Source organism: Sander vitreus, chromosome 7, assembly GCF_031162955.1.
Source record: "Sander vitreus isolate 19-12246 chromosome 7, sanVit1, whole genome shotgun sequence".
NCBI lineage: Eukaryota > Metazoa > Chordata > Actinopteri > Perciformes > Percidae > Sander > Sander vitreus.
Window position 1 is genome coordinate 4,840,252 of NC_135861.1, and position 26,177 is coordinate 4,866,428.

A 26,177-nucleotide genomic window follows, 5' to 3' on the forward strand; every position below is an offset into this window, starting at 1 on the left:
ACCAACCACACATGACAGATGTGTTGACAACAGTGGTTGTAAAACTATTTACGAGTGGGTCAGGAAGATGAAACTAGACTAACCTTTAGACCAACCTCTTTAAGTAGTTACTGTAACACTATAAACACCTGTTTAGGTATATGATAACAACTGAACAATAATGAAATTAAGTAGTTATTATTTTCACATATTATTATCTCTGTGGGTTGTTTTTTTTTTTTAAGCTATAGGAGGGTCTCCTGCAATCTTACACACTAAAAGATACTGGGTCAATTTGAACCCAATTTGGGTACAATCTAGCACCTACCCAGTCCCCATGAGCCTACAAAAAACACTGGGTCACCAATCCCATAGAATTTTGTTTTGCTAATTAGCAAGTGTGTTTGGTTATAAACCAAAGTAAAAAACACATTCCAAGCATCTGTACAAAATGTAACGGCGAGTTGTTGAGCTATTTCAGTCTGAACCAAAGTGGTGGCTGGACAGACTGACAACACAACATTGCCATCTCTAGAAATGCTGTTAGCATTGGCTTAAAACATGGAGACCTGAAGTGGGGTAGTAGTGTATTTATGACACCAGACCTCCGGGAGCTGGTAAGAAGGATGCTGCAGCAGCATAAACTAAGGAACAACTAACATCAGTATTTTGCAAAGCTTGAGCCTTTACTATCACATACCATACATGTCATCTGTTTCCATAACCTCCTCTGTGTTATCTCCAATCCAACATTGACATAAATAAATAGATTCTAGGTCTGCAGTGCAAACAACAGCGAAGCCACTGTCTGCCAAATGGGATTTTCATCTAGGTATGCGCTGCGGTTCAGCCACTGGGATGTCAGTTTCCATAGGATCGACCTACGACATGGCGTTGTACAGCGCCAAAGCAAATATAAACAGCCCCTCCCCTCACCCCGCTCTCCTCCATACCATCAAATGGCCAGCACAAAGGAAAAGAAATGACCTTAACTGTCCTGGAGGTGTTCACGAGCTCACGTGCACAAACACAAACACACACTGGGATTGTCAGTACAAGGACAGCTCACTTTCCAGCTAACCCCAAAAAAATAAAAAATAAAAAAATTGAGCTTTCATCTGCATGCAGCTGCCTCGGTGAAGAACGTAGGAGAAGAGAGGACGGGGCATGGGGGAGGAGAAAAAATGGACAGACAGTGGAAGAAGAAGAAAAACACAAAGCACAGAGCCAATCAAGTGACCGGAGTAAAACAAAGGGCTATCTGTAAAAGCCCTGGACTTCATCCCACCCTGTGATGAGAGAACTTCGATCCCCAGGCGGGCGGGCGGGCAGGCAGGCTGCAGAGAGCTATAAAGCCCTGATGTAGCCTGTTAAGCTCCCACTTCGATTCAGCTCATTGAGCTCCATGCGGCTGATCAATTAGAGAACAGCTGAGCCAGCTGCTGACCACACAAACATTCTGCTTTTTACCGTTTTTAAGCACAGATGGTTGTTTTATGTCATGAGTGTGCTGCCTGTTATCTAGCCTAGGTCTTCTCTGATATTCTCTCTCATAACTAATCTAAAGTCTTTTATCCTCAGATACAGTGCCACTGGAGCTCAGGCCAGGTAGATAGAAACACAGCTGACCATACAACACACCAACACACTTAAACAAACCTGGTCTTTTAAATATTTACCAGAAAGACACATCTAAAATGGCTAGGGCTGTCCTCGACTACAGATATTCTTAGCGAACTAATTGATTAGTTGATTTAATCAAACTGTAACTGTGAAACTGAGAAGAATCACGCAAAAGCACCACTTTAAATCTCGTGTTAGCAGGAGAAGTTGCTTATAGGTTTCTTGGAAATAAGTCATCACAAAAACGTAAAAATAAAACAGAAAAATGACTGACCGACTAAAGAAATCTTTGTCGATTAAGACCAAATTGACCAATTAGTCGACTAATCGACTAGGGAGGGGGCAGCCCTAGAAATGGCACACACACAACCAAAAACCCAATCAAATATCAACAAAAGCCATTAGCATCCATATTAACTTTCCAGAACTAGATTAAAAAAACAAGGACAGGATTTATTTTCCAACTGACCGCTGTATTCCGGTGTTGCTGCCAGCTGTTCTGTGTAGAAAAAGTGTCAACATGGACATTTTGCATACAGCTTACCTCATGCATATAATTGAACCCAGTAATGTTGAAGAGAAAAGCATCTAAACACACGTTTTCTGTGTGTGTGTGTGTGTGTGTGTGTGTGTGTGTGTGTGTGTGTGTGTGAGTGTGTGAGTGTGTGAGTGTGAGAGAGAGAGAGAGAGAGAGACTCACCCATCCTCCTTGGCTCTGGATCCAGGGCTGAATGTGGTTGTCCAGGTAAACCGTCATCCACTCAATGATCCTGCCCACCAGCGGACTCATCTCCTTCTCCACGCACTCCACGCACAGCGCCCCACCGAAAGCAAAAAGCCCTACGATGCGGCCCCAGTTGACCCCGTCCCGGAACACCTCATCCATCACGTTCTCGAAGCTTTGGTAGGCTGTGGCCGGCGTGATGTGCAGCTGGTTGTGCAGATCGCTGAAGGCGCGGGCGTATCGCAGCTCAAACTCGTTGGCTGAGTCCCGGAGGGCCTCTTTCACGGCGTCCAGGCTCGTCGTAGACGCCAACTGTTGCTGCCGCAGCGGGGACGCTGGTGGGGTCCCGGGACTCGTGCCGTTCAAAGTCCCGTTGGCGTGCGTCGCTACCCTCTGCTCCTCAACCAACCCTGCGTCCCCCCCATCAGTCCTGTTCGAAGGCTCTATGAGTCCCATGTGGTTGAGAGGATAGTTTCTCTGGGAGAGTTTATAGTTTATGTAGAAAGCCACCAGTTCTCTGTTTTGAGACATGTTGTGTTTAAATAGGCTTTTTTCTCTCTTTGCTTCGGTCCGTCTCTGCGCCTCTCTCGGTCAAGCCTTGCTGTGTTAGAGTGAACACACACTGTGCCAGGCTTTCCTCTGTTCAGACCACCATGGTCAGCTGATATCCAGAGGAGACTTGGGGGGTGAAAACCAAACCTACACAAGGCTGACAAATCAGCTCAGGTCCTGTAAAGAGAAAACAAAGGTCAAAGTCTGGATAGCCTATAAGCATGCTGTGATTATATATATATATATATATATATATATATACACACACAGTATATATGTGTGTGTGGAAAGAGCAGTGTGCCGGGTTGGCTGTAGACTTTCAAATAAATTTGGACAGGTAGGGTCAAAGTGCATCTTTCTAATTGGGCCGTTACATATGGAGCAGATGGCAATGATATTAATGAGACAATGGTAGAGAGAGAGAGAGAGAGAGAGAGAGAGAGAGAGAGAGAGAGAGAGAGAGGACAAGAGACAGTGAGAGAGAAGGGAGGGGTAGTGTGATGAGGTTTAGGTGAGGAGAGATCAGAGGGACAGTCTTAGCGTGACAGTCGCCATCTCCTAATCAGTGACCTTTGACCTTCCAACCGAGCGTTTAGGCACCTTGTTTGTCTCAGCTCCGGGCTCTCTGTTACTTACACACTGATCTGCATACTGTCCACTTATGCATGCCCTTGAATCTCCTTACAAAACTGACTTTGCGCTGATATCTCCAGTATCCAACAGGTTATTATCTCATAATCGGTGTTGGAGGTTGGCCTGAATGCATTAACACAAATGATCCATGCTGGCCTTAGATCACTGCTACCATTGCAGGTTTCATACTTGCTCTGACACTACTCTGCTTTAGTATGACAGCACAGGTTCAGGGTTTTCCCTAACATTATAAGGCTTGGGCCCACCACCCAAGCAGTTTTGGGCACCAGCTTAGCCAAATGAATGTAACTAAATTACTTTTCTCAGATCTAATGATTGTAGTTGGTCCCCAGTGGACTTCTTCAGCAAGTTTTGTCTCTAAGCTTTTTTGGGTGTAATTTATTTTTATTATCTGCTCTAGCTTTTCCAACATTTTAGACACAAACATGGTAATAATGGTCCAAAATAGTTTTTTTATTGAAAAATGTAAAGTTTTCTTCAGGGAGGACCCCTAATGCTCCGCTGAACATGTGGGGAAAAACACTGCAGGTTTCTGAAATACAACATGAATCAAAGGATAACTATAACCTCAGAGTAGATGTTGGCTGCCACTGCTAGCCCTCTCAACCGTGTATAATGAGTTGTTGCATTAAGCTTCAGTGACCATATAAAAAGTATCCAATAAAGTTAAACTACCTTGCTTACAATGTCATTAAATTTCCAGAGAGCATAATGCAGTGAACTCTTAAGGAACTCAAAGTCGGAAACTCTCCGAGCAAACATATGCAAGTCGAGCAAATGTTTGTAAAAACAGTTTGTGTGTGATACGTAGTATAAATAATCGTGGATATAAAAACTCCCCTATTGATTATGTAAATGAAATTACTGTTCAACTACTACTGTACCGATGTAAAAGCTTTACAAAGTATGTAGCTGCTGAAAAACAGAAGAGCTATGATGGTAAAAAGCGTAATAATTAAATCTACAAATGCACTCATATTAGAGCTGGAATGATTAGTCCATTCATTGCTTGTATGATTGACAGAATATTCAAATCGGCATTCGGCAACTATTTTGATAACTGATTAAGCGTGTCGGTCATTTTTCAAGCAGAAATGATATTCTCTGGTTCCAGCTTCTCAACTGTGAGGATTTGATGCTTGTATTTGCCATATATGATAATAAACTGAAAATCTTTGGGTTTTGAACTAGGGGTGCAAGATATATCGACTCAATATCATGTTGTGCAATATTATATCGAGGGGAGCAAGATATATCGACTCAATATCGCTATTGCAATATATCAAAAGTGTCGCAATAAGTATGCAATATTTTGTTTATTTTGTGGAGCGCTGCGTCCCGTCCGTTAGCTGTGTGGCTTAGTTGTGTTTGATTTAGAGCTCGCTTGAAACGCTAGAATGATCATCATTTCATTGGCCAGTTACCGTGTCACTTGCACATGTTAGTGCACGTCAGCGCACGGGGCCACTACGTGACAAACCCTATGGAGCGTACCACGTGACGTGTGTACATATATCAACAGAGTGACAGTGTAAGTGAAGAAATAGATAGACAACAAAACGGAACAAATCAGAGAAGAGAAAGAAAAGTTGTGTCCTGTTCTCTTTATTTATATATTTTATGCTGTATCACCAGTAAAACATGTCCTGTTCTGTAGACATGGTCCTTATTTATTTATTCATGTTGGACCAGTCCAATATGACAGTCAGTTGACATGAACCTTGTGTTGTATTTGTTATGAATCTATTTTGATGTGTTTTCCCGTAACTTTTGTAATTTTACATATGTTTAAAACTATCGAAATTAATATAAATATTGCAATATTCATAATCGATATCGCAATATCACATTTTGTCAATATCGTGCATCCTATTTTGAACTGTAGGTCAAATAAAACAAGTCAGGAAAATTACATTGACACATACAATGACATTTGCTATTATTTTCTGACATATTTTGACAAAGCAACTATTCAAGAAAATTATTTGTAGATTAATCAAATCCGAAAATAAATTGGTTCATATGTTGAAAAAGATAGGTTTTTTTTTTTTAAGTATGTACATATTAATTAGTAAGTATATGCATTTTGTGTCAACACAATTCTCCCGTGTGCCTTCTGACACTGTCCTAAATATTCTGGTGCTGAGCCGAGTGATACAGTGATTAAAAAATAGTCGATGATCTAATCTTCTCTTTTTGGTTGATGATCATTATGAAGGAAACAAACAATTTTTCCTTATAAAACGTATTTTTCCACACAGCTTGATTATACTACACAATGTATAGTAAAAAGGTACTTCATTAAAGATTGATGGCAATATCCTGGAGCCAGTGAATTGGGTTTAAGTGAGCCTACATCCCTGAAACAAAAGACAATCTGAGAGAGCAATTGCCTGACAAAGCCATTCCCTCATCTTCTGTTGTCACTATCCCATTAAACTGGTGTAGGCAGGCACACAAAAAAAGATGTGGGAGGAACATAACCTGCTGATGATCCCAAACAGTCTGCTGGTTATCATGTGGGACTCTGACTTTTCCTATAACAATATTGGCATTTTAGCTGATAAGTGGTTGGACCCAATAATTAGTGTGTGAAGCGGATGGAAGGGGAGCTCCATGCAAAGTAGTGCTGGTCACATAACATAACATAATACATACTCTGCTCTTCCTAGCAGCACAATGGAAGCCCGATACAGTCTCTACTGGCTCCTGGCCAAACAAGCAAAGTGTAGTTTCCTCAAGCCCACATATTCCAACTTCTTACAAACATACGTTCAGCAAACTCTTTGGCCATTATTCGTAGTCAAAGAAACAGAAAGAGGCTGTTGGAGCATATAAAGACACACAAGGCAGCAGTGTTTACAATGGCCACATGGTCCCATGCTACCAGCACGTGGCTCGAGTTTTAATAACCCAGCACTAATGTAAACACCACACAGCTCCTACAGGAATACCAACGACTCGAAATGTTGCACCTGAATGCAACATTTGTAATGACAATCGCTCAATTATTAACCAAAGCAAACGGAAGGCTGTGTTCATGTTTATTACGGTGGAATCTGAACCGTAACTTAAACAGATGAACTAACCCGTGTATGTTAGCGATATACTATAGTGCCTCTGTAGGCTGCTTTCCCTGCATGGTTTGTGTGAGCCCCATCGGTGTTTCGATGTAAATCTCCAGGTTAAACACATACACATTTTGATCGCCGTCTCTGAATATAAAGACTAGGCCTATATAAGATATGAAGACTAATATGTCTTACCAGCTGTACTGGATAAAGTGAAGTTATCCTCGGTTCGTTTCCCTCTGTGAAATGTCCCGACACTGTCAGTCAGTCTGTCTGTACAAAAGCTGTCAAAATCCAAGAATGTAAGGTAGTCACTTTGTGTACGGGTGTGTGTATGTTTGCACGTCTTCCCCTACATTCTAGGCCCAGCCCTCCTCTATTACGTAATACGACGCCTTCAGAGATGTCTGAATATCTGGATCACGATCATATCGAGAATAATCGTTTGTGCTGGCTTTTAAACGCAGGACTAACGTTACACATACTATTATAAAACTCCATCTAGTAATATAACCGAAGACTAAAGTATAGCGTTTCCTGATCTAGGTACACTATAATCTAACAAACATTGTGAAGAACAGTTGTAGAAACCGATGTAAATAATACTATTTCATTTTTAGATTCTGTGTACATTGTGCGGGGTGTATGTCTGTATCACTCTTTGTTCACTTTTTTTTTTTTTTTATCTGTGACAGAGCTTATTTTTTTATATCATTAACTAAAATATAAACGACACGTCTGATGCACGTCTCGTTTTAGCCTTCTAGTCACTGCAGTTCAATTGAACGTTGTGCCTTTTTTTCTTTATTCAACAAACATGTTGGTATTTCCAATCAAAGGCACACTTTAGAAATTGAATTTACAAACGGATAAACGGGTTTAGTAGGAGCCCCTGAAGGCAGCACAGGCCATTCCAGTCTCCTGTCATAAACACTGGGCTAAGCCCTTTAATCACAACGCATCACAATGCCACTTTGCGACACCACCCTCTGTTCCAGCTCTGAATAGACTTCACCCAAACGGCAATCATTACAAAACTAAGCAAAGCATTACAGAAACACACAGCTCCGCCTAAATACTTAAGATACTATAGGCTGCTACTGAACATGTAGCTAGGCTACTGAAGATGGCTGTCACTGTCATATACAGTCTTAGTGTAGTCGCACATTCGTAGACTGTTAACCTATAAATGTGGTTTACAGTGGCAAAATCATTTACTACAGTTTGCAAGTATAGCTACTTTGCATCAAACAGAATTAGATTTGACGGGAAAAGCTAGAAGGTAGCAACATTATGGCTATACGTTTTCTTCCAAATCTGTCGACCTCCTTCCTCTAGCTAAGTAACAACGTTAACTGGATTCAGAGGGGAAACATCCACCCTCTCTACCAGTCTTTCTCTCATAAATTTCGCCAACACAACGAGCACAGTCATTAGAATTACATTCGTAGCCTAAGCAGAAACTCTTACTTGTAGGGTGGTCTCCATAAGATCATGTCTGGTGGTTCACAATCCAGACCCCAGCAGGAGTAATCTTATCCGTCATTGCTAGCCCGTCTGGCTAAAACGCCGGAGACGGAGATCTCCTAGCCAGCTAGTGGCTACCACAGATCCGCCCACATATAGCTAGCTACGTGCTTTACGTAACTTCACTTTACAATGCCAGTCTGACTCTGTTCAGTCCAGCCAAGTACATGACAGCTTCATCCAACGTGAAGAAATAGCAACAAATGCATTAGGAGGAAAAATGTAACGTTAGTCCTATCACCAGAGTGTCATTTACGAGTTACTTTGCGACTTTAGATGAGAGCTAACGTTAGCTGGACCGGCTAGCAGCACGGAAGTCCCAGCTAGCGCTAACTGTTTAGAGCGAGCTAGTTTATGTTTGTTGGGGCGTCTGACCCCAACGTGAATTATGTAAATAGATAGAGTGCAACTGTCACATTCCCCATTGTTTGCCTACCTAATGAGTGGTTTAAGGATTAATAGCATGGCGTTTTCCTTTACATGTCTCCATGAAGCAGCTGTTAGGCAGCTTTTCACTTCACATGCCCCAAAACAAAGGGTGTGAGAGGTCTCCATAGTAACCTTTGTTACCCCCAAAATGTAGCGCGCTTAAGGCCGACTACTAGTTTGAGCGCAGTGCCACCATGTGGACATCTTTATATACAAACACGGGAAATCCCTCTTCCACACTTCCTACTCTTACAACGAAATTAACTAACATCGTAATGTCTTATTTTAAACACAAATATAAGGGTCAGTAAGGCAGACTTATGGTTAAAGAGCTACGTCTCAACTCAGGTTAAAGCCTGGGTTAAAACTGGCTTTAGTGGTCTTGAGCAAATCCTATTTTGTCTCGTCATAGAAGGAAAAAGCACAAGTGTAACTAGTACGGTAATATTGATGACGGCTCAATTCGGTTCGGTTGTCACAGTAAGCTATACGAGCGAATAGGCACATTACCACAGCCCTGGAACTGGAACATCTTGATAGCAGCAATTATTAAAGTTATTAGTACCACCTGTGTTTGACAAGTCAAAATGTTCCCTGTGAGAAAGCTCTTAAAATATGAATCAATAGTCACTAGTGGATCAGAATTCAGGTTTATTGATTACATCACCAAATGTTTGGAAGATTACATCACAATATTAAGTATAGAACCTTATAGCACTTTCATTTCTATGTATCTTACATTGAAAACTTTACAGTCTGCTTTTTTCATTTACTGTATTTATATATATATATTTATATATTCCCTAGTTTCAGGGAAGAAAAGTAGACATCCAGAGTTGCAAGGGAAGGAATGCTTCTCAAAAATATTTAAATGCACTTTAAATAATTACATACATCTTTCTTTAAAAAAAAAAAAAAAAAAAAGAAAGAAAAGAAAAAAGGCATGGAATAAACTGCTAAGGATCCAGGATCCAGAGATTCCAGTATCTCTGTAGATAAGAGTTTTGGTCTCGCTCCGTTCCTGAACCGTTCTGTGGTTCAACTCTGCTGTTGAATGTGACACAACACTGATGGGTGTTCCAACCATCCAGAGCAAGTTGAAACACTGGGTGGTGTTAATACATGAGCTAACTGTCGGCAACAGATGTGCAAAAGAGGGTGGGAAATGGACAACTACTGTGTGTCACCTTTTTAGGGCCAATTGATGGATTAGTGGAGTTTTTTTTTTTTTTTTAAGCCAGCTGTAATTCTACAGCCAGGAGGAATTGACTATGTTTTAAGTCCTTTAGTGTAAGGCTTAGTGGGTCAACACACAAAGGAATGCATGACAGAGGGAAGTAGTCTTTTAACCAATCTTTCATTGTAAACCAGCAATCATTGTGAAAAAATAATCATAAAACAAATTAAAGCGAGTGGGCAAAATAAATAAGTTAAATCTCACTGACAAGGAATTCTAAAGATGACAGAACGGTTCTGTCATAGAGAGCAGAGACTTCTCAAACCAAGCTGCATTAGATCTTCGATAGTGTTGTAAGAGATGCAGATTGTTTTCACCTGCAGCTGGGAGTTTCAGTCTCTTTACCAACGGCAACAGCCCGCTACCAAATAACACAGACGTAGGAGGGAACATAAACATTAAAGTGACAAACAATGCTTTGGGATGGGCATCGATACATGAGGGTTCAGATATTACAACGTATTTTGATTAGATCCCTAAACTCAAAACAAGTGCGAGACCGAAGGTGTCATTGTTTTCTAACAGGCACAGTTGGCCAAGAGATTTTCGCAAAAGCCGCAAATGTAAGGTTCATCGAATTCAATGGTATTGTTCATTTGCTTTCAGTATGTAGACATACTTCTTTTGTTAAGTATTAAAAAACAGAAAACCAAACCATCAAAATCAGATACAATATCAATAAATTATTTGTTTACGTTCTTTTCTTGTCATTACAGTTTGAGGTGAGTCAGGGGGATGATGAATGACAACAGTCAGCAGAGAGTGCTGGTCACAGTGCTGTTCATCCCCGAGAGAAAGAAGGGAGGAAGGACAGGGTAAAGACTTTTCTACAAGTTGAGTGCAGTAGAAAAGCTCAACACTTTAATACAGACTCCTGAACCGAGACGGAAAAGCTAAAGCCTTTGTCGTCTTCCTCCTGACATTGGAGTCCCATCTGTAATCTCTTTCAGTCCAAAAGAGGGGGGGTAGTCTCTTATTTGTCCACCTGTGATCAACTCGACAATGTCCGCCCATCATCTCCATTTCTTCACCCGAACCCTGCACCCACTCATTCTAGGATGTGGCAGTCCGGACAGGCGTCCCCTCGGGGGCAGCGATGTGGAAGACGGAGCCGATGCGCAGGAAGAAGCGCCTGAGGACGGCCCGCAGCTCGGGTATCAGGTCAAACTGCATCATTTCACACAGGTGGGGGTAGTAGCAGGAAGCATGGGGCTTGAACTGGAAACGAAGGAGAAAGTGAAGAAAAAAATAGATATATAAATTAGCACCACAATTCCACCAAGTGACACACTGGGTGTGTGCTTTAATCCCTGCTAACCAAATGTAACCAGTGTATTTGGAATATACACGACCGAGAAAGGAAGGGCGTTTGCTCTGGGTTGTGTGGGCGCTGCTGGAAGTTCACAGCAGGGCGTTAAATGAATGTGTTGAGAGGACATTTCTGTCTTATGCATGTTTTTGCTGCTTTTAAGGACAATTTCATTGAATTACAAATTTGCATTCAGGCAAATAAAACACAATTTGTACAACTAAGATTTGTTTTAACAACTTTCCCAAAATTCACAGCAGGCCTTGCACAAGAGACTGGTGGCGGGCCAGCCCACTTCAACAATAAACCTTTTTTCACGGCAGACATGTTGACACGTCATAGTAGGAAAAGCGCAGGTGTATTCAAAACCATTAATGACGGCTGCATTCCACTTAGGAGAGGCCCTGGTATTGTTCATGCTGACTCACTGAAATAGCTCACTGGGACACTTGATGGAACTGAGCCATCGTTAAGGTTATCAATTTCAGCTGTGCTTTTCCTACAATGACAAGTCAAAATGTCTGCTGTGAACAAGGTCCATACCGTTATCATTTTTGTTGATGCAGTAGTTAGTGTTGTATTGGCATTTTTTGTTCTAAAGCTGGCTCCATGGTGCCAACATTTCCTTCTGCCATAATATTCATGCTGGCTTTTCTGACTAAAAACTTTAAATGCCCTGGAAAGAAACCCTGAGTCATGGGCTGCCATGAATCATCAGTGAATCATGCACTCAGAGTGCATGAGTCATGATGTGCATGAGGTGACAGCTTATAAAATGATTTATAAAATCACAAAAATATTAAAGAAATAAATAAGGGTCACATACATACATACATACCATTTTTGACCCCCACCCTTTTTAACTAATGCAGGGTTCATACGCATTTTAACCAATACTTTTCGTCAAATTTCCATGACTATGTATTCCTGAATACAGTCGACATTATACAATAAGAATAAAAATCTGTGTTAAAGTTTACCCTCAGAGGTTTAACAATAAAATGAATGACAATGTATGTGGTTCATAGTGGGATTCGTAATATCGCGGCCCGAATAGAACGTTGAGGTTAGGACGACGTGAAATACATTTATTAATCACATATTATTATGCTGTGTTAAAAAAAAAAAAACATGTCCATGACTTTTCCAAAACTTTCTGGGTCTTTCTATGTTTCCAAAACCTTTCCAGGCCTGGAATTTGCATTTTTTAAATTCCATAACTTTTCCAGTTTTTTTCAAAACATATAAACCCTGCTAATGGCATTTTATGGTATTTGAGCCACGCCTATCTTTAATCACAGTTGTGTGTGTGTGCGTGTGTGTGTGTGTGTTCCTGCCTTGTCATCGGGCAGCCGTAGCGTCCTGGTGAGCAGCAGCATCAGCAGGCTGTTCCAGGCCTCTCTGTGGCTCTCTGAGGTCAGACTGATGAAGTAGGCCAGAGCTTCACTACACACCCTGAGAGAGACCACCCAACACACACATGGAACATCACGACCAACACAACACATGTATCTCACTGAATAGGCAGGAGTGGTTGGTCTGTACCAGAGCTGCTACTACAGTACAATTTTTTTTCGCTGAATTTCTATAGTTAATCGTGATTAATCGCATGTTTTTATTATGAATTTTATATGATGTTTTTAAGTACATATTAACAATGGAAAGAAATTCTTACCAGTGTATCTTGATTGGGAATCAAATGAATGCAAAGAAAGTGACTTTATGAACTTGATTTTAAGATTTGTATTTGTTGATTATTGATTTATTTACTGTAAACAAAAGAAAAACATGTGAATCTAGTCACACATTTGAATCTAGAGTCAATATAGTGTGCAGTAACTCCTAAATCATTTTGATTACTCACTGACTGTCCAGTGATCACCTTGCATCACTGTGCAGCAGTTCCAGTTGGGCTGCTTTCTCCGTGTTGTACAGGCTGTGTACGCGTGCGTGAAACTACTGTCTCCCTTGGAGGCAACGTATAAGACGGGTCAGAACATGCCAAGCGTAGTCTTTAAAGACCCGAGTCCTCTACGATGCTGACAGGTCTGCAGTTAGTTGCCACCCGTTTCGCAAGAGCTGTAGTCATTTTCTGGGATTTGGTTTCATCCACAGCTCGGCAAGTAGCACTCTCCAAAATAGTGCTTTGCCTGAGTGGGTAGCATGCTAGCGGGTAGCATCACATTAACTGTACTACTACGCTTAGCTCCGTAGGTGGTAGCTCAAGCTTGACGTGCTTCTGTGATATTTTAATTCGGCTTTACACAATGTGCATATGGCTTTCGACCCCTCTGGGAGTTTTGGGAAATAAAAAGCGCCATTCAGAATTGTGTTGCTCTTTGTGTCTTTCTCCATCATGCAGCCTGCAGCAGCAGGATGTGTACGAGGAAGTATGGCAAAGTTCGGCAAAGGGTCAAAATAGTAGCCTGTTAGGCAAGACGCGAAGCAGAGTGAAGTGAAAATAAATTAATAAATGGCGGCATGCGATTAAAAAAAATTAACGTGTTATGTTCGGCCCTTAATTGCGTCGCAATTAACGCGTTAATGCTGACATCCCTAAATATTATAGAATAGCAGGCCAAGGCTCCACATCTTGAACTAAAGCACCAAAACCAGTTATTATTTAATGATTAACATCACACATACATATTTGTGATGTAATACATGAGTCAACTGCTCCAGGGCAGCTGCTCTTTGAAAAACACAAGGTGATTTGTACCAGGCTCTAGCATGCCAATATATTCTACAAAATACACACACAGTGTACAGTTCATAAATATATAATGAAGTACGAGCCATGTGTCACAACAGCTCACTCAACACAGAACAAACAGTGCTGCACTTTTCCATGTGACACAGTTGGTGCTTATTTATTTAACGTTTAACCAGGCAATAATAAACTATTAACAGTTGTGAAGAATAACTATGTTTTTGTTTTTTTACAATGCATTCTCTGTCTGTTAGATTGGTTAAAAAATACATTTATAATGGATGTGTCTTAGGGCTGTGAAATTAAAAGGTGCTGTAGTTAGGATTGAGAAGATCCAGGCCCATCGACAACTTCTCAGTCCCTCCCCCCCCTTTCTGCTGCAGCCCAAAACGGTCTCTAAGCCCCTCCCCCCACAAGGGAGAATGAATGCGTGTGCATGAGCAGTGATTGACACGCCGTTAGACACCCCCCCCCCCCTGGCCCTGATTGGTGCATCTGAACAGGGAGCGGTGGATTTTTGCAAATCACACTACAGGCTGTAGGTGGAGCCAGAGGAGCCGATGCTTTTTTAAATGACCTGCTTCATGTAGTTCTACTGGAACATAGGGTCAGTTTCAGCAAATATGACAGAAAGTTAGTTTTATAAGTCTTAACTACTGCACCTTCAATCAAATTTTAAATCGCGATTTCGGCCACAATCACAAAATCAATGGAATTGAGAAAAACAGTTATCTTGCACGTTACGTTTTGCAAGTAAACGCTTGTCTTGTGTTCTGAATGACACATGCACATTCACCCCTCCCGACGGCTAAACTCACTCAGCCAGCATCTGAATATATTTCAGGGGAATTCAAAAAGTTCAACGGGAAAAGTATCAAGGGAAATGTCACAGTTCAAGGCGTTTTCACAGTTGATTTTTTAACTGTTTTCTAAGTTCAATAATTGCAACATCTTTCCAAAAGTCAATGAGTGATCATGTTAAGTAATCGTGATTTCAATATTGACCTAAATAATTGTGATTATGACTTACTCCATAATCGAGCAGCCCTAATGCGTCTTATTTGATATTGTATATTTTTCTTTATTGTCGACAAATCCCACAAAAAGACCAACCGCATTGTTGTACTCACAGCAGCAGGCGTGTCTGAATGTCAGGCCATGAGTCCTGCAGCTGAAGGTCAGAGTACATCCTGAATAAGATTCTTAGGCTGCAGGCAAGACTGCTGGTCTCCTGCTTCAACAAGTTGGGCTTGGATTTCCCTTTAAAGCCTAAGGGCAAAGGAGAGACAATCATTGGTATCATTGCATTGCCTAGTGGTTAAGACATAACGAACGGTTTGATTCTGGCCTTTGTTGCGTGACATCGCCCTCTCTCCCCTCATTACATTTCTGTAACTCATATGTAATGACAAAACAATAATTTTTGGGTGGCGTTGGGGTTTAAGGCAGTGGCAAAGAACCACAACGTCCCTGGTCCGAGTCTGGCCAGGGACCTTTGTTGGATGTCATTTTCTCTGTCTCCCCTTATGATATTCTCATCTCTCCACTGTCAGAAGAAAATGCCCCAAGAATGCTTAAAAAAACAACAACAGAAGAAGGGCTGAATGTGTGTAGTGATCTAAAAAAAAGATCTTATTTTCAGTGTGACTGCCTGGCCTGAATACTCACACAGCACAAAGAAAAGATTCACTCAGCAGAGAGGTCACCCGACAGTTGAAAGTGTTCAGGTTCAGTAATCGAGGCAACAACACGGTATCCTGCTGAGCGTTTGTGATACAGACTTCGAATTAGCACTAAATGCAAATTTTAGATTACTCTGCAACAGTAATAACTTTAGAATTACCTGTTAAGCCTCATTAAAGACTTTTTCAGGCGGTGAGGTTAGACAATATATTATAAGACATTGTAAGGCTGTTTGACAACAGACAGTCTCATAACTTCGACATGTTTGTAAAACATTCTACTCCATGTCACATATATAGAACAAAGTGCAAAAGATAGGAATACAGTTGTATGAACTGAGCTATCATAGGAGGACTTTTTACTTTCCATTTACCTGCCCTCCAGAGTGCTGTCCTCTGTTCGTTGTTGGAGTTGAAGTCCTTGGCGAAGGTGTGCGACTCCAGCAGACAGTCCAGCAGCTTGAAGAGGTGTGCAGAGGTCATGTGTCTGTACATACCTTGATCGGAACCCGCCTCGCCTGCCTCTGCCTCCGACTCTTCCAGAGCATCTCGCTGACGGGAGGACAGTATTTCACAACTTTAACGAAGCATATCCGACAATTTAAGATTACACAGGGCGTTTTGCTCGCTGCTCTGCGTTGCTGAGCGCCTCACTTTTTGCCGGAGCACCATGAACGCCTCCAGTTTAAAAAAAACTTCATCCCAGAGTGAAAAAGAACGGTTGACTGAGGACTCGATGGTTGCCTTGCAAGAATAACAAAAAGACGCAACTGGTCTGATCGGAGCATATTCACCTGCACACACACACACACACTGTCTGATCGCAGCCTTAGTGTGTTTAGGCCTGAGCTGACATTTGGTCAAAGTTTAAGAGCGATATATGAGCTTTGTTCCTCTATTTCACACTTTCAACTTTACTCAAATATTAATGAAAAATGTGATCACAAAATAAAGCAACGTTGGGATAAAATGTATCCATATAGTAGCTGTTGTAACTTACCTGTGCAGCAGCCATGTTCTCAGCATCCTCCTTCTTGCTGGTTGATGGGTAAAAGACAATGTTGTCTATGGTCTGGATTAGTTCAAGCTGTACCACGCATTTAATCAGCAGCCCTGCAAACAGCTTCTGGTCTGAAACTCCTGTAGAACAGAAAGATACGAGTGGTGTACAGAATTTAGAGGGATGGTTCACCTTAAAATTAAAATGAACTGCACCTTTAAAAGGTAAACTGACTTTGAAGAGGGTCAAAATACATCAATGTCAATTATAGTGTGTGTGTGTGTGTGTGTGTGTGTGTGTGTGTGTGTGTGTGTGTGTTACTCACTAGCATTGGACTTGCCCTTCCAGGTGTCGTCGCTGGACATCTGGCTGTGTCCTCTCTCAGACATAGCTCTGTCGTAGCTGCTCTGGGACAGGTTGTCAAAATCTGCGTCCTGGAGACAAACGGCAACAAACATCATGGACATTCACAGGTTAGTGTCATACTTCGGATATGGTGGGAAGGTTGACAGGGAACAGGAACAGTACTTTCACTGGCTAAAAGCAGCTTATCATTTTTGAAGCATCTGCTGAGCTGCTGTTGTACATACCGTAATTTCTGTTAAGTCATATGAGTGTATTTGTTTATTTTCTTACAAAATGTTTTCCATCTGTGGTTTCCTCTTCCTGTCCAGCTGGTCGCCAAGTCAACAAACTGAAAAGCAAACAGAATGGCAGATCAGGAATCAGGTGTTGTGATCACATCCTGCCACAGAAGCACAATAACCTTACAAATTGTTTCCAACTATTGCTGCTCGAACTACTCATTGTACTTCCGCATACGGACACAGTACAGTATAGAAGCGGATCGAGAGACAGCCGTCCCTCTCTCTGTAAAACCAGGCAGCGCTGATCAAATACAAAAGATTCTGTTGCTGCATTTCTCACCTACATTTTTTTCAGAAACATTTTAGCTTACCGTTTAATTTTAATACGTGTACGATAATTCTGTGACATGCTCGCATTACGTCGCCCACCAGCGCGAGCATTTGTTGATCCAGTGTGGCGTCGTGCATTCTGGTAGTTGTAGGTTTTCTACCTTTTAGGCGAAAGGGAATACCACAGCCCCTTTTCTCTGTTTTTTTCTGTAGCAACCATTTAAAATGTTTGTGCCATTCTACTGCAGAGACAGCCCAGTTTTATGAAGACTCTTTACAGCAGTAAAATAGTTCTTGAAGTCTTAAGACAATAAAGTCTTTCTTATCTTCCCTCTGAGGTGCTTTCTTTGTCTAGCCAACTGTGTGTTTAGTTTTAAAAACGGTAATGATTACATAAATAACTAACTGACTGAACGAACTCTGTCGTCGAGACGTGCAGTTTTAATAACATTTTGAGCTGATTGAATTGAAACTAAAATGACATGACCTCCAGCTGAAAGTACCGTCGGTTCAGGACTTACGCGTGAGGGCTGGTGTTTTGGAAGATTTCCAGCATACAGGAGCAGGTGATGTTCCAGACCTCGGGGCTGAACTTCTCCCCGTTCAGAATCACCAGGTTCTCCAGACAGTTAGTCCCCGACCGAGCCAGCTGCTCGTTGTCTGTACAGGAAAGGTAATGACTGTAAAGCACATCTGACACAAATACTCACAAGAACCTCACACTAAAATGTTACTTTTACGCCTCGTGTACACGGGCGGAAACGAGGACGTAGACACCCACGTCAGTCAGTCAGTGTCATCAGCTAGCCAGGCCCTCTGCCTTATGAGCAGGATTTGCTCTTTGTGGGAACAGATGAGTATTATGAGTGTTCTGCTATACCCATCTAAATAAATCTGAACACCCACCTTGCCTGACACACCACTGTAGCTGTGTGAAAATGTCAACCAGCAGGACTTCACTGAGAGGCTCATAAAACTGGGTGAACACGTCACAGATGGCATACAGAGCATGGTTACAAGTTGTTGTCATCCACTCGTGTTTCTGGAGGCAAACAAAAGACAAACATTGGCAGATGTGTTAGCAGGTGTTTTTCAAATTCCCCATTTAATTCTCTACATGTATACAACTTAATAACAGTTTTAAGGTCTTCTGCCTCTACAAATCCCAAAAGAGGACATCCTTCAAATATGTATGTAGCTTGTCAAAACATGAACAACAACATGGGACTTGACGGCCTGCTACTAGTGACTCCTGACCTCTGTCTGCTGCTCGGGGAGCTTCATGTTGTCAAAGATGCGGAAGACGATCCTGAAGAGGTCGTGCCACCAATGCTTCTCGAAGGTTTGACCGTAGCTCTTCATGATCTCAAACATGACTGTGAGACCTCTGTCAGAAGAAAGACAAACAGTTGACACGTCAGTCTTGTTGCTTCACAGCTTTGCATCCAGCCTAACAAAGAGTGTGTAATATGTAGGGTTGGGTACTGAAACGCGGTGCCAATAGGGCACCGGTTCCGACGTAAACGGTAGTAACTAGACCGCATAAGAACGATTCAGTCTCGTTTCAGTGCCCGACTTTTTTTTTTTTTTTTTTCCAGAAGCATCGCTGCATGGGACGCTACGTTACCTTTAGCTAGTAGCTGGATTAAACAACGGTTACAATGCTGACAGCTTACGTTAAGCGGTGTAAAGTGTGACTGTGTTTCCCTGTAGAGGATTCCAACACCGGGACGTAACAGTCTGACTGCAGCTGCTGCCGTTGTCGGAAAAACAACACACAGACGGTGCGTTCACTTGAAACTCGCCAGCCTTCTGGTGCATTTTAAGTTATTGTAAAATACCCTTTTCCCATCTGGTGCTTGTTTTTGTCGTTTACCAGCAATTTACTGGTGAAATAAGTCATTGTTATAAGTTATTGTTATTACATTATTAAACAATCATTTCATTTTGACCATATGGCCTTGGCAATAAACAAGCCATTCTTTAATGTCACCAACTGTCGTTTTGTACTCCTTTTTTATATTTCATATAATATACATTATAAATATTATATATTTCGGTTCAGGCACCAGCTCAGGCACCGTTTTAAAAGAATTGTTTTAGCACCGGTATAAGAAAAAACCCAAACGATACCCAACCCTAGTAATATGGGATAACTAGCACAACATGAGTGAGAGGCATTAATCCTGCTTCCTTTCACTGTGCTGATGTCATCTTTTCAAGTGCTACATATTTATTCTTAATTCAATTAGTCCTCCATGCTTGTTTAAACCTTTAGAAATGAATAGGGTTATATGTTCACTTAAGTCTGTAAGTAATGTAGCAGACATGGTCTTAATTATTGTGATTCGGAGCGGCCTGGACCACTACGGAAATACATTCTGTGAACTCTATTGTTATTATCCAGTCATGCTTTCATTTTATGCTGCTTTTTTTTGTGTTAGATCACATTTAGTTTGTTTACTTTATTTCTTTTCATATGTTTTGTCTTTGTAACAAATCGGGGCAGGTAAAGCCCAAGGGAAGGACAAATCACTGTAGCTGAAAGGTGAAGCTAAAAGTGTGCAAAAAATGTAAACTAGAGTCCCCCACAGTAAAATGACAGTTTGAGCTACACTCCACGCGGAGCCGTTTTTCTACCTGGTCCGGACATCTAGCTTGCAGCGGTTGATGATACAAGAGAGCTCAAACAGAATGGGAAACCAGCCGCGAACCCACACCCGATCACCGGGGGCAACATTCATGTCATCACTGGTATATTCCCTCAGGGCCTGGACAGGGACACATGAAGTGTAATACTACATCATTCTTTTTTTAAGAAACTATATAGTGCTGCTTGCAAATGATAGATACATGCCATTAACCATTTATCTTGTCACACAATTGTCATTTCATTGAACCGGTGTAGTAACATTTCCGACCTGTGGCCTTTCTGAGACGTATTTAGCGCAGTGTCGTATGAGTCTGATAGCCTCCATGCTGGTGTCAGGAAAAGCTGCGTTGCACACAAACTCAGACAGGCACTTCACTGCATCTTGGAACGAATCAATGGCAGCTGCAAAGTGCTGCTGGAAGGTGTTCACTGAGGAAAGAGTGATGAAGAGAGGGAAGGAAAAAAAGAAAAAAAAACAAGAATGATTTGGTTGGTTTAAGAGATCTTAAAATCTTCCCTGCCATTAATTCTCACACTCTTATGAAAATCCCATCTCGCTGTCAGCTAAGCAGTTTGACACAACCTCTGTCACTTGTTTCTTTTAATCACCGGAGCCAAAATGGCTGCCCTGAGGAAAGAGCTGCTGTCATACTCACTGACAATGTGCCCAGTGGTCTGGAAGGCAAGCTCCACTATGGTCTCATCGTGGTCGGAGGCTGCCTGGTGAAACACTGAGAAGATGTTCTTCCAACCTGAACGGATGTTGGCCGCCTGGGAGTTCACCATCTGAGCCACACACCTGATCACCATGTCTCTTATAGTGGGGGACCTGGGGGGGCTGTTAATATGGTGCAATGCTGTGAAAAACACTCTTTATATCTACTGTATCAGGGTACCCCCAGAATTTTCCAAGTTAATATATATATATTTTTTTGGGAGCATTTTAGGCCTTTATTTGACAGGACAGATGAAGACATGAAAGGGGAGAGAGAGGGGGAAAGACATGCAGCAAAGGGCAGAGGTCGGAGTCGAACCCCACACTGCTGCGTCGAGGACTAAACCTCTACATGTGTGTGCCCGCTCTACCAACTGAGCTATTTGGGTGCATACAAGTTAAATTTAAGACCTTTTTAATAACACCTAGGATGAAATTTAATGCCAACTTCACAGTCATATAATGAAAAATAAGTGTGGATGTTAAGCCTGAGAGAATAACTATTTACAAAGTAATGTTACCTGAATTTAACAAAACATTTTTATGAGGTGTGTTTGTAAATATCTGTCACATTTCAAGCTCTAATTCTAATCAAACTAAAAATGTAAAATAAAGTAAATTTAAAACCTTACCCACACAAAATATGTATTTATATTAAAAGGTATTTATTTAATCCTACAAAAGGACAAAAAAAAAACGTAAGACCTTTGTAAACTACATCTAATACTTTTAAGGCTTTATTTTTAGAATATTAAGACCCCGGGGGTACGCTGTGTATACAACCTATTTGTGCTCCACTACTCCTAACCGTTCTTACTCCTATTACCTTATAGCGATTTATTATAAATATACATAGGCCACTTTTAGAAAGTACAGTCTCCCATCCCCATCTGGCCATATTACAATGTATTACCGGTTCTTCTTCATGATGTGCTCAAAAGGCCTGAGGAAGTCTTTCTGGAAGCGAAAGTTGGCCAGCTCTCCTTTCTCCAAGAACTTCATGGAGAGCTGCCTCAGCGAGTCCACAGCAAAGATGGCTACATCCTCATTGGGGTTACAGCCCACCTGGAGAAAGACACAACAGTCAGGAGCAGAGCTCAGTGATACATTCAATTTAGTTTACTAAAATAATCAAGATGAACGGTTTCTTTCCAAGACAGTTTGGGCCGTATGTGTACTGTATACTCTAATTTAATTGAACTAATTAACAGTTTTTGGGCCACTTGGGGGCAGCGCAGCAGGCTGTAAACAACACTGACATATACTGTATATAGTTGATACAGAGCAACATTAGCATTCATCTAGAGATGCGTTTCTGGCCACTTGGTGAAAATAATTCTAATATTCACTGAAATTATTATATAGTGATAGATCTAAAATAGCTTTATTGAGCCACTATTCCCTCCATGTTTGGATCTTCTATTCTATCTACTATGCATCTGTATTTTCAGTGACATGGTAAATGAAAAGCTCAGTAAAAAAGGACAATTTCAGTGAAATCCTTTTTAGGGGAATGGGGTAGACTTTATCTTGTGTATATTCTTAGGACAAAACAGGCCCCACCTTAGTACATTAAAATAAATCACAATGTCTTGCATACAAACAGCCTGTCTAGACATAATTAACGAGCCTTCTTATGTCCCTGAAGTGGTAATAAATCCTCAAGGGAGGCAATACAGGACAAAACTAAGTGCACAGAGTAGCAGGGAGTCACACCAAAAGATCACAGTCTGCCACACCACCCCTCACTAACGCACACAGGACTGTAGCTCACACTTTATTTTCTACTTTTTGTTACTGACCTTGTTGAAGTGGTCTCCTATGACCTGCCAAATTCGAGACCACTGCAGCCTGATGCGGTTCATGTTATAGTAGGAGATTTCCACAATCTTTTGCAAGCTGAACATCCTCGCCTGGTGTGCTGAGGCCAGCTCATCCATGGACACCGCACACAGCCACCGCACGAAGTCCACTGGATACCGTTAAACAGCAACACACGATAAATAACGTCTCTTTCTTTGTAACGTACACAAACAGAGATATTGTAGGCCACACTCACCAATCGCATTTCCATCTAGCCTGGTTGAACCAGTGAAGATCCTGCAAATATAAAAGCAGCGTTAGTACCTGTAGGGAATAGAAACCTTCATTCGTCATAAGGAGGCCGTATATAGATCATGCATTTATTATGTGATTATTAATGTCCTGTATCGGATTACTTTTAGGGGCATTTTGTCTTACCTGTCCACAGCTACCACCACACTCTGAGAGCTGGTCTCTCCTACTGACTCCTGGATGTGAGCCATCTGTCTCTTGTCTTGACTTCCCACCAGGTTACCTTCACCATTAAACACATTTAACACAAGCTAATGTATACAGTCAGGCATCACGACTTTTAATAGCACAGTGACAAAGACATTGTTTTTACAATAAATGGTTAAGTTAATATTGGATATTCACTGGCTTGAAAAAGTTAACACCGGCTATTACTGTAGAAGCACAACGGGAACTTGTAGTTTTAATGAGAGTCCTCAAGATAGAGACAACTTAGCAGGTGATTTTAAGAGTCAGGGGTTAAATTGTGAATAGAAGTTATGGGGTGTGTGTGTGTGTGTGTGTGTATGTGTGTGTGTGTGTGTGTGTGTGTGTGTATGTGTGTCTTACCCAGGCCCAGGGGCATGAACTCCTCTGTGCCAGAGGGTAAGCCCTTGATGCCAGCCTCCTTGTCCCGGACCACCCCTGAGATGTAGCGCGTCTTTACCCCTGTGCCGATCAACTGGGCGAGCTCCAGCTGACTGATGCACCTCAAGATCTACAACACAAATAACACACAAATAACGTCTAGGGGTTGTATGTCTTATTCATTTTAGAATAGATATGATGACCTGAGAACAGTTTTGATCCAGTTTATATGAAAAATATATCCTTAACAGTGATCATAAATTTGCACTTTTATTATTCAACTCTTAAAAGGTTGAGGCATTTTCCTTGGGATGCAAGAATATAATGTACCAGGGGCCCTATTTATCAAGCATCTCACAATCTATCTTTTGCGCTGAAAGTTGACCAAAGATTAAAAGCACTAAAAGTTATTTACGAAGCGTCCTACAATGAGGAGGACTACTCCAAGGAGAGTGCGCCATCGCCGCTTTAAGACACTCTCAAAGTAGAAATGATGATGATTTATTGTAGTTCTCTGACAGTGGCACTTTAAAATATTCAGTTTTTAGATTCAAAATGCAAGAAAAGCGACTTCTTTTTATGTTTGTCTCATGTTTATAGGCAAATATAAGTGACTAAGCTATCTAGGTTACATATGAAAAACTATGCCCCAAAATAAATCTCATTAATCATATTTACCAATCCATTGGCAAAAGGCTGTAAGTAAACTCTGGCAAGATCAAATTCAAACTGAACATCCATGAAGGGAGGATATATTGCAGTGCTGCTGCATTAGACTGCATTCGTTTGTTCTAGGTGTATCGAACTAATTGGCAGCTGAGTGCATGTGCAAGTTTTCTGAAGTCCATCACTGTATCTATCAGTTATTTCTGAGATTCAAGATATGAGAGATAATATGTTTTCCCTGTGCTACTACTGCTCATAACTCCTGTTAATAGGGAGTCACCTCATGCCAGGAGTTGCCCAGGTAGTTTCCGTCCGTGTGGGCCACAGTGATCAGGGTCTTGATGGTGTCAATGTTCTTCTGCTTCATCTCTGTGATGCTGGAACTGGCCGTCAGCAGGGTGAATCTGGCCAAGGCTTGGACGTATGCGTCTCGCTCCAACTACAGACAGGGAGGCCAGTCACTACACAGTCACATGCTGTTTTAAACACTGGGAACACTGAGCCAATGTCATGTTCACGTGATATAATAATGTAATATAAACATCAGGCTCAATGTGTGTCAAGAGCATTAGACCTGCATGCTGAAGATGCAGGCGATCCTGATGGCACATCGAATGCCCTCCAGACACAGTGAAGCCACCTCTGGGTCGTCACAGTCTTGCAGTCCCACGCTGAACGCTGCCAGCAAGGGGGTCCACGCCAGCTACAACATACACAAATTATCGGCATGTGTACATTTCTAAAAAGGTAGGCAAACCACTATATTGGTGCAACAGTTTGCCTCTCTGGTTATAATATACATTCCACTGTTCAAAGATCTGGATCAATCTAATCAGGAATGTAAAGGAAATGAGTAAAAAGTAGCACCTTGAACATGGGCCTGACATGCTCCAGGTGTGTAGCGCTGAAGAAGGGAGCCTGAGCGTGGCTGACAGCCTCCATCAGAGCTTTAGCGGTCTTCGCCATCTGCTCCATCTCCATGTTGTACAGCAGACGCCGCTGCTTCTCACTGGGTACACCTGCAGGGAGGAGGACATAAATGTTTCTGTTGTTTTTCAGCAAAGAGCAAATAGTGTCAGGGAGATACTGAGCCTAGAGGACACCACTGTGATACATCACTAGTCGGTTGTCTTTTAAACCAGCCAGTGTGGGACAGAAGCAAAATTCAGAGAAAACTTTTATTTCAGTGAGTAATCCTGACAGAATGAATGGGGACTAGTACTCACTCTGCTTGGTGGACTTTGGGGTGATTGAGTACTCTTTGCTCTCCTTCATGGCAATCTTCTTGCCTGCGATCTCATCGTAAATGGAAGATAGATACTCTTCAGGGAGGTCCTTACTGTCGTTAATACCGCGATTCATCTTGATGTACTGCTCCTTTGTCATCTTGTTCTTCACCTACATAAATGAAGAAGATCGAGAAAGGCAGTTGGAGTGATTCATTAAAAAAGGGAGGAAATTGAGAGTGTAGGAATAAGGGACACAGTGGAAAACATTTCCTGCTGAGCTATTCAAGCATTGCCTATTTTAAAATAAAATAAGCTGCCTAATAGTCTTGCCATAATCAGGTGTTAGCTTCTATCATGGTTTAGTCTTTATACACTGGGGGAGATTTACTAAGCCTGCTGCAAATTACTGCCAAGGTAAAAACATTTTTGTTTCACTGCAATATTATGCAGGGTCATTACTAAACTGCAGACATGAATGAACCCAGCCATAGTTCACCTGATTTGCTAATTTGATGCACACTGCACATGTCTGGGCAAGGCAGCTTTATTTGTAGAGCACATTTCAGCAACAGGGCAATTCAAAGTGCTTTACATTAAAACGATTAAAAAATTTAAAACAGATAAAATACGAGAATAAAAGTTACAGTGCAGTATAAGAAATTAAACATTAAAGAGCAGTTAAAAACAGTTAACAATAGAAAAGCAGATAAAATACGAGATTTTAGGCTGCTAGTATGGGACAATGTATAAGCCGTTGCCCTATACACGTAATCCACCCGCCATCCTTGCTGTTCTCAGAACGGGCCGGTCCCACAGGT

General features: G+C 41.6%; 2 protein-coding genes across 2 annotated transcripts in view; both read right to left on the minus strand.

Annotated features, from left to right (window-relative positions):
• bcl2l1 (BCL2 like 1) overlaps nucleotides 1–8,210 on the minus strand; it is a 29,088-nt gene extending 20,878 nt beyond the window's left edge. Inside the window, exons 1-2 of the mRNA XM_078254279.1 lie at nucleotides 8,074–8,210; nucleotides 2,303–3,055 (exon numbers count right to left, since the gene is read on the minus strand). Of these exons, the coding sequence (XP_078110405.1) occupies nucleotides 2,303–2,857 (555 nt within the window). The 5' untranslated portion in view covers nucleotides 2,858–3,055; nucleotides 8,074–8,210. The remainder of the gene's footprint in view (nucleotides 1–2,302; nucleotides 3,056–8,073) is intronic.
• A 983-nt stretch (nucleotides 8,211–9,193) lies between these two features.
• arfgef2 (ADP-ribosylation factor guanine nucleotide-exchange factor 2 (brefeldin A-inhibited)) overlaps nucleotides 9,194–26,177 on the minus strand; it is a 33,945-nt gene continuing 16,961 nt past the window's right edge. The window contains exons 18-39 of the mRNA XM_078254281.1: nucleotides 25,357–25,528; nucleotides 24,998–25,149; nucleotides 24,705–24,833; nucleotides 24,411–24,569; nucleotides 23,447–23,594; nucleotides 23,024–23,120; nucleotides 22,842–22,882; nucleotides 22,585–22,754; nucleotides 21,696–21,847; nucleotides 20,724–20,896; nucleotides 20,336–20,496; nucleotides 20,055–20,185; nucleotides 18,672–18,801; nucleotides 18,321–18,456; nucleotides 17,936–18,074; nucleotides 17,134–17,191; nucleotides 16,823–16,931; nucleotides 16,498–16,637; nucleotides 15,872–16,049; nucleotides 14,946–15,084; nucleotides 12,443–12,560; nucleotides 9,194–11,014 (exon numbers count right to left, since the gene is read on the minus strand). Of these exons, the coding sequence (XP_078110407.1) occupies nucleotides 10,850–11,014; nucleotides 12,443–12,560; nucleotides 14,946–15,084; nucleotides 15,872–16,049; nucleotides 16,498–16,637; nucleotides 16,823–16,931; nucleotides 17,134–17,191; nucleotides 17,936–18,074; nucleotides 18,321–18,456; nucleotides 18,672–18,801; nucleotides 20,055–20,185; nucleotides 20,336–20,496; nucleotides 20,724–20,896; nucleotides 21,696–21,847; nucleotides 22,585–22,754; nucleotides 22,842–22,882; nucleotides 23,024–23,120; nucleotides 23,447–23,594; nucleotides 24,411–24,569; nucleotides 24,705–24,833; nucleotides 24,998–25,149; nucleotides 25,357–25,528 (2,997 nt within the window). The 3' untranslated portion in view covers nucleotides 9,194–10,849. The remainder of the gene's footprint in view (nucleotides 11,015–12,442; nucleotides 12,561–14,945; nucleotides 15,085–15,871; nucleotides 16,050–16,497; nucleotides 16,638–16,822; nucleotides 16,932–17,133; nucleotides 17,192–17,935; nucleotides 18,075–18,320; nucleotides 18,457–18,671; nucleotides 18,802–20,054; nucleotides 20,186–20,335; nucleotides 20,497–20,723; nucleotides 20,897–21,695; nucleotides 21,848–22,584; nucleotides 22,755–22,841; nucleotides 22,883–23,023; nucleotides 23,121–23,446; nucleotides 23,595–24,410; nucleotides 24,570–24,704; nucleotides 24,834–24,997; nucleotides 25,150–25,356; nucleotides 25,529–26,177) is intronic.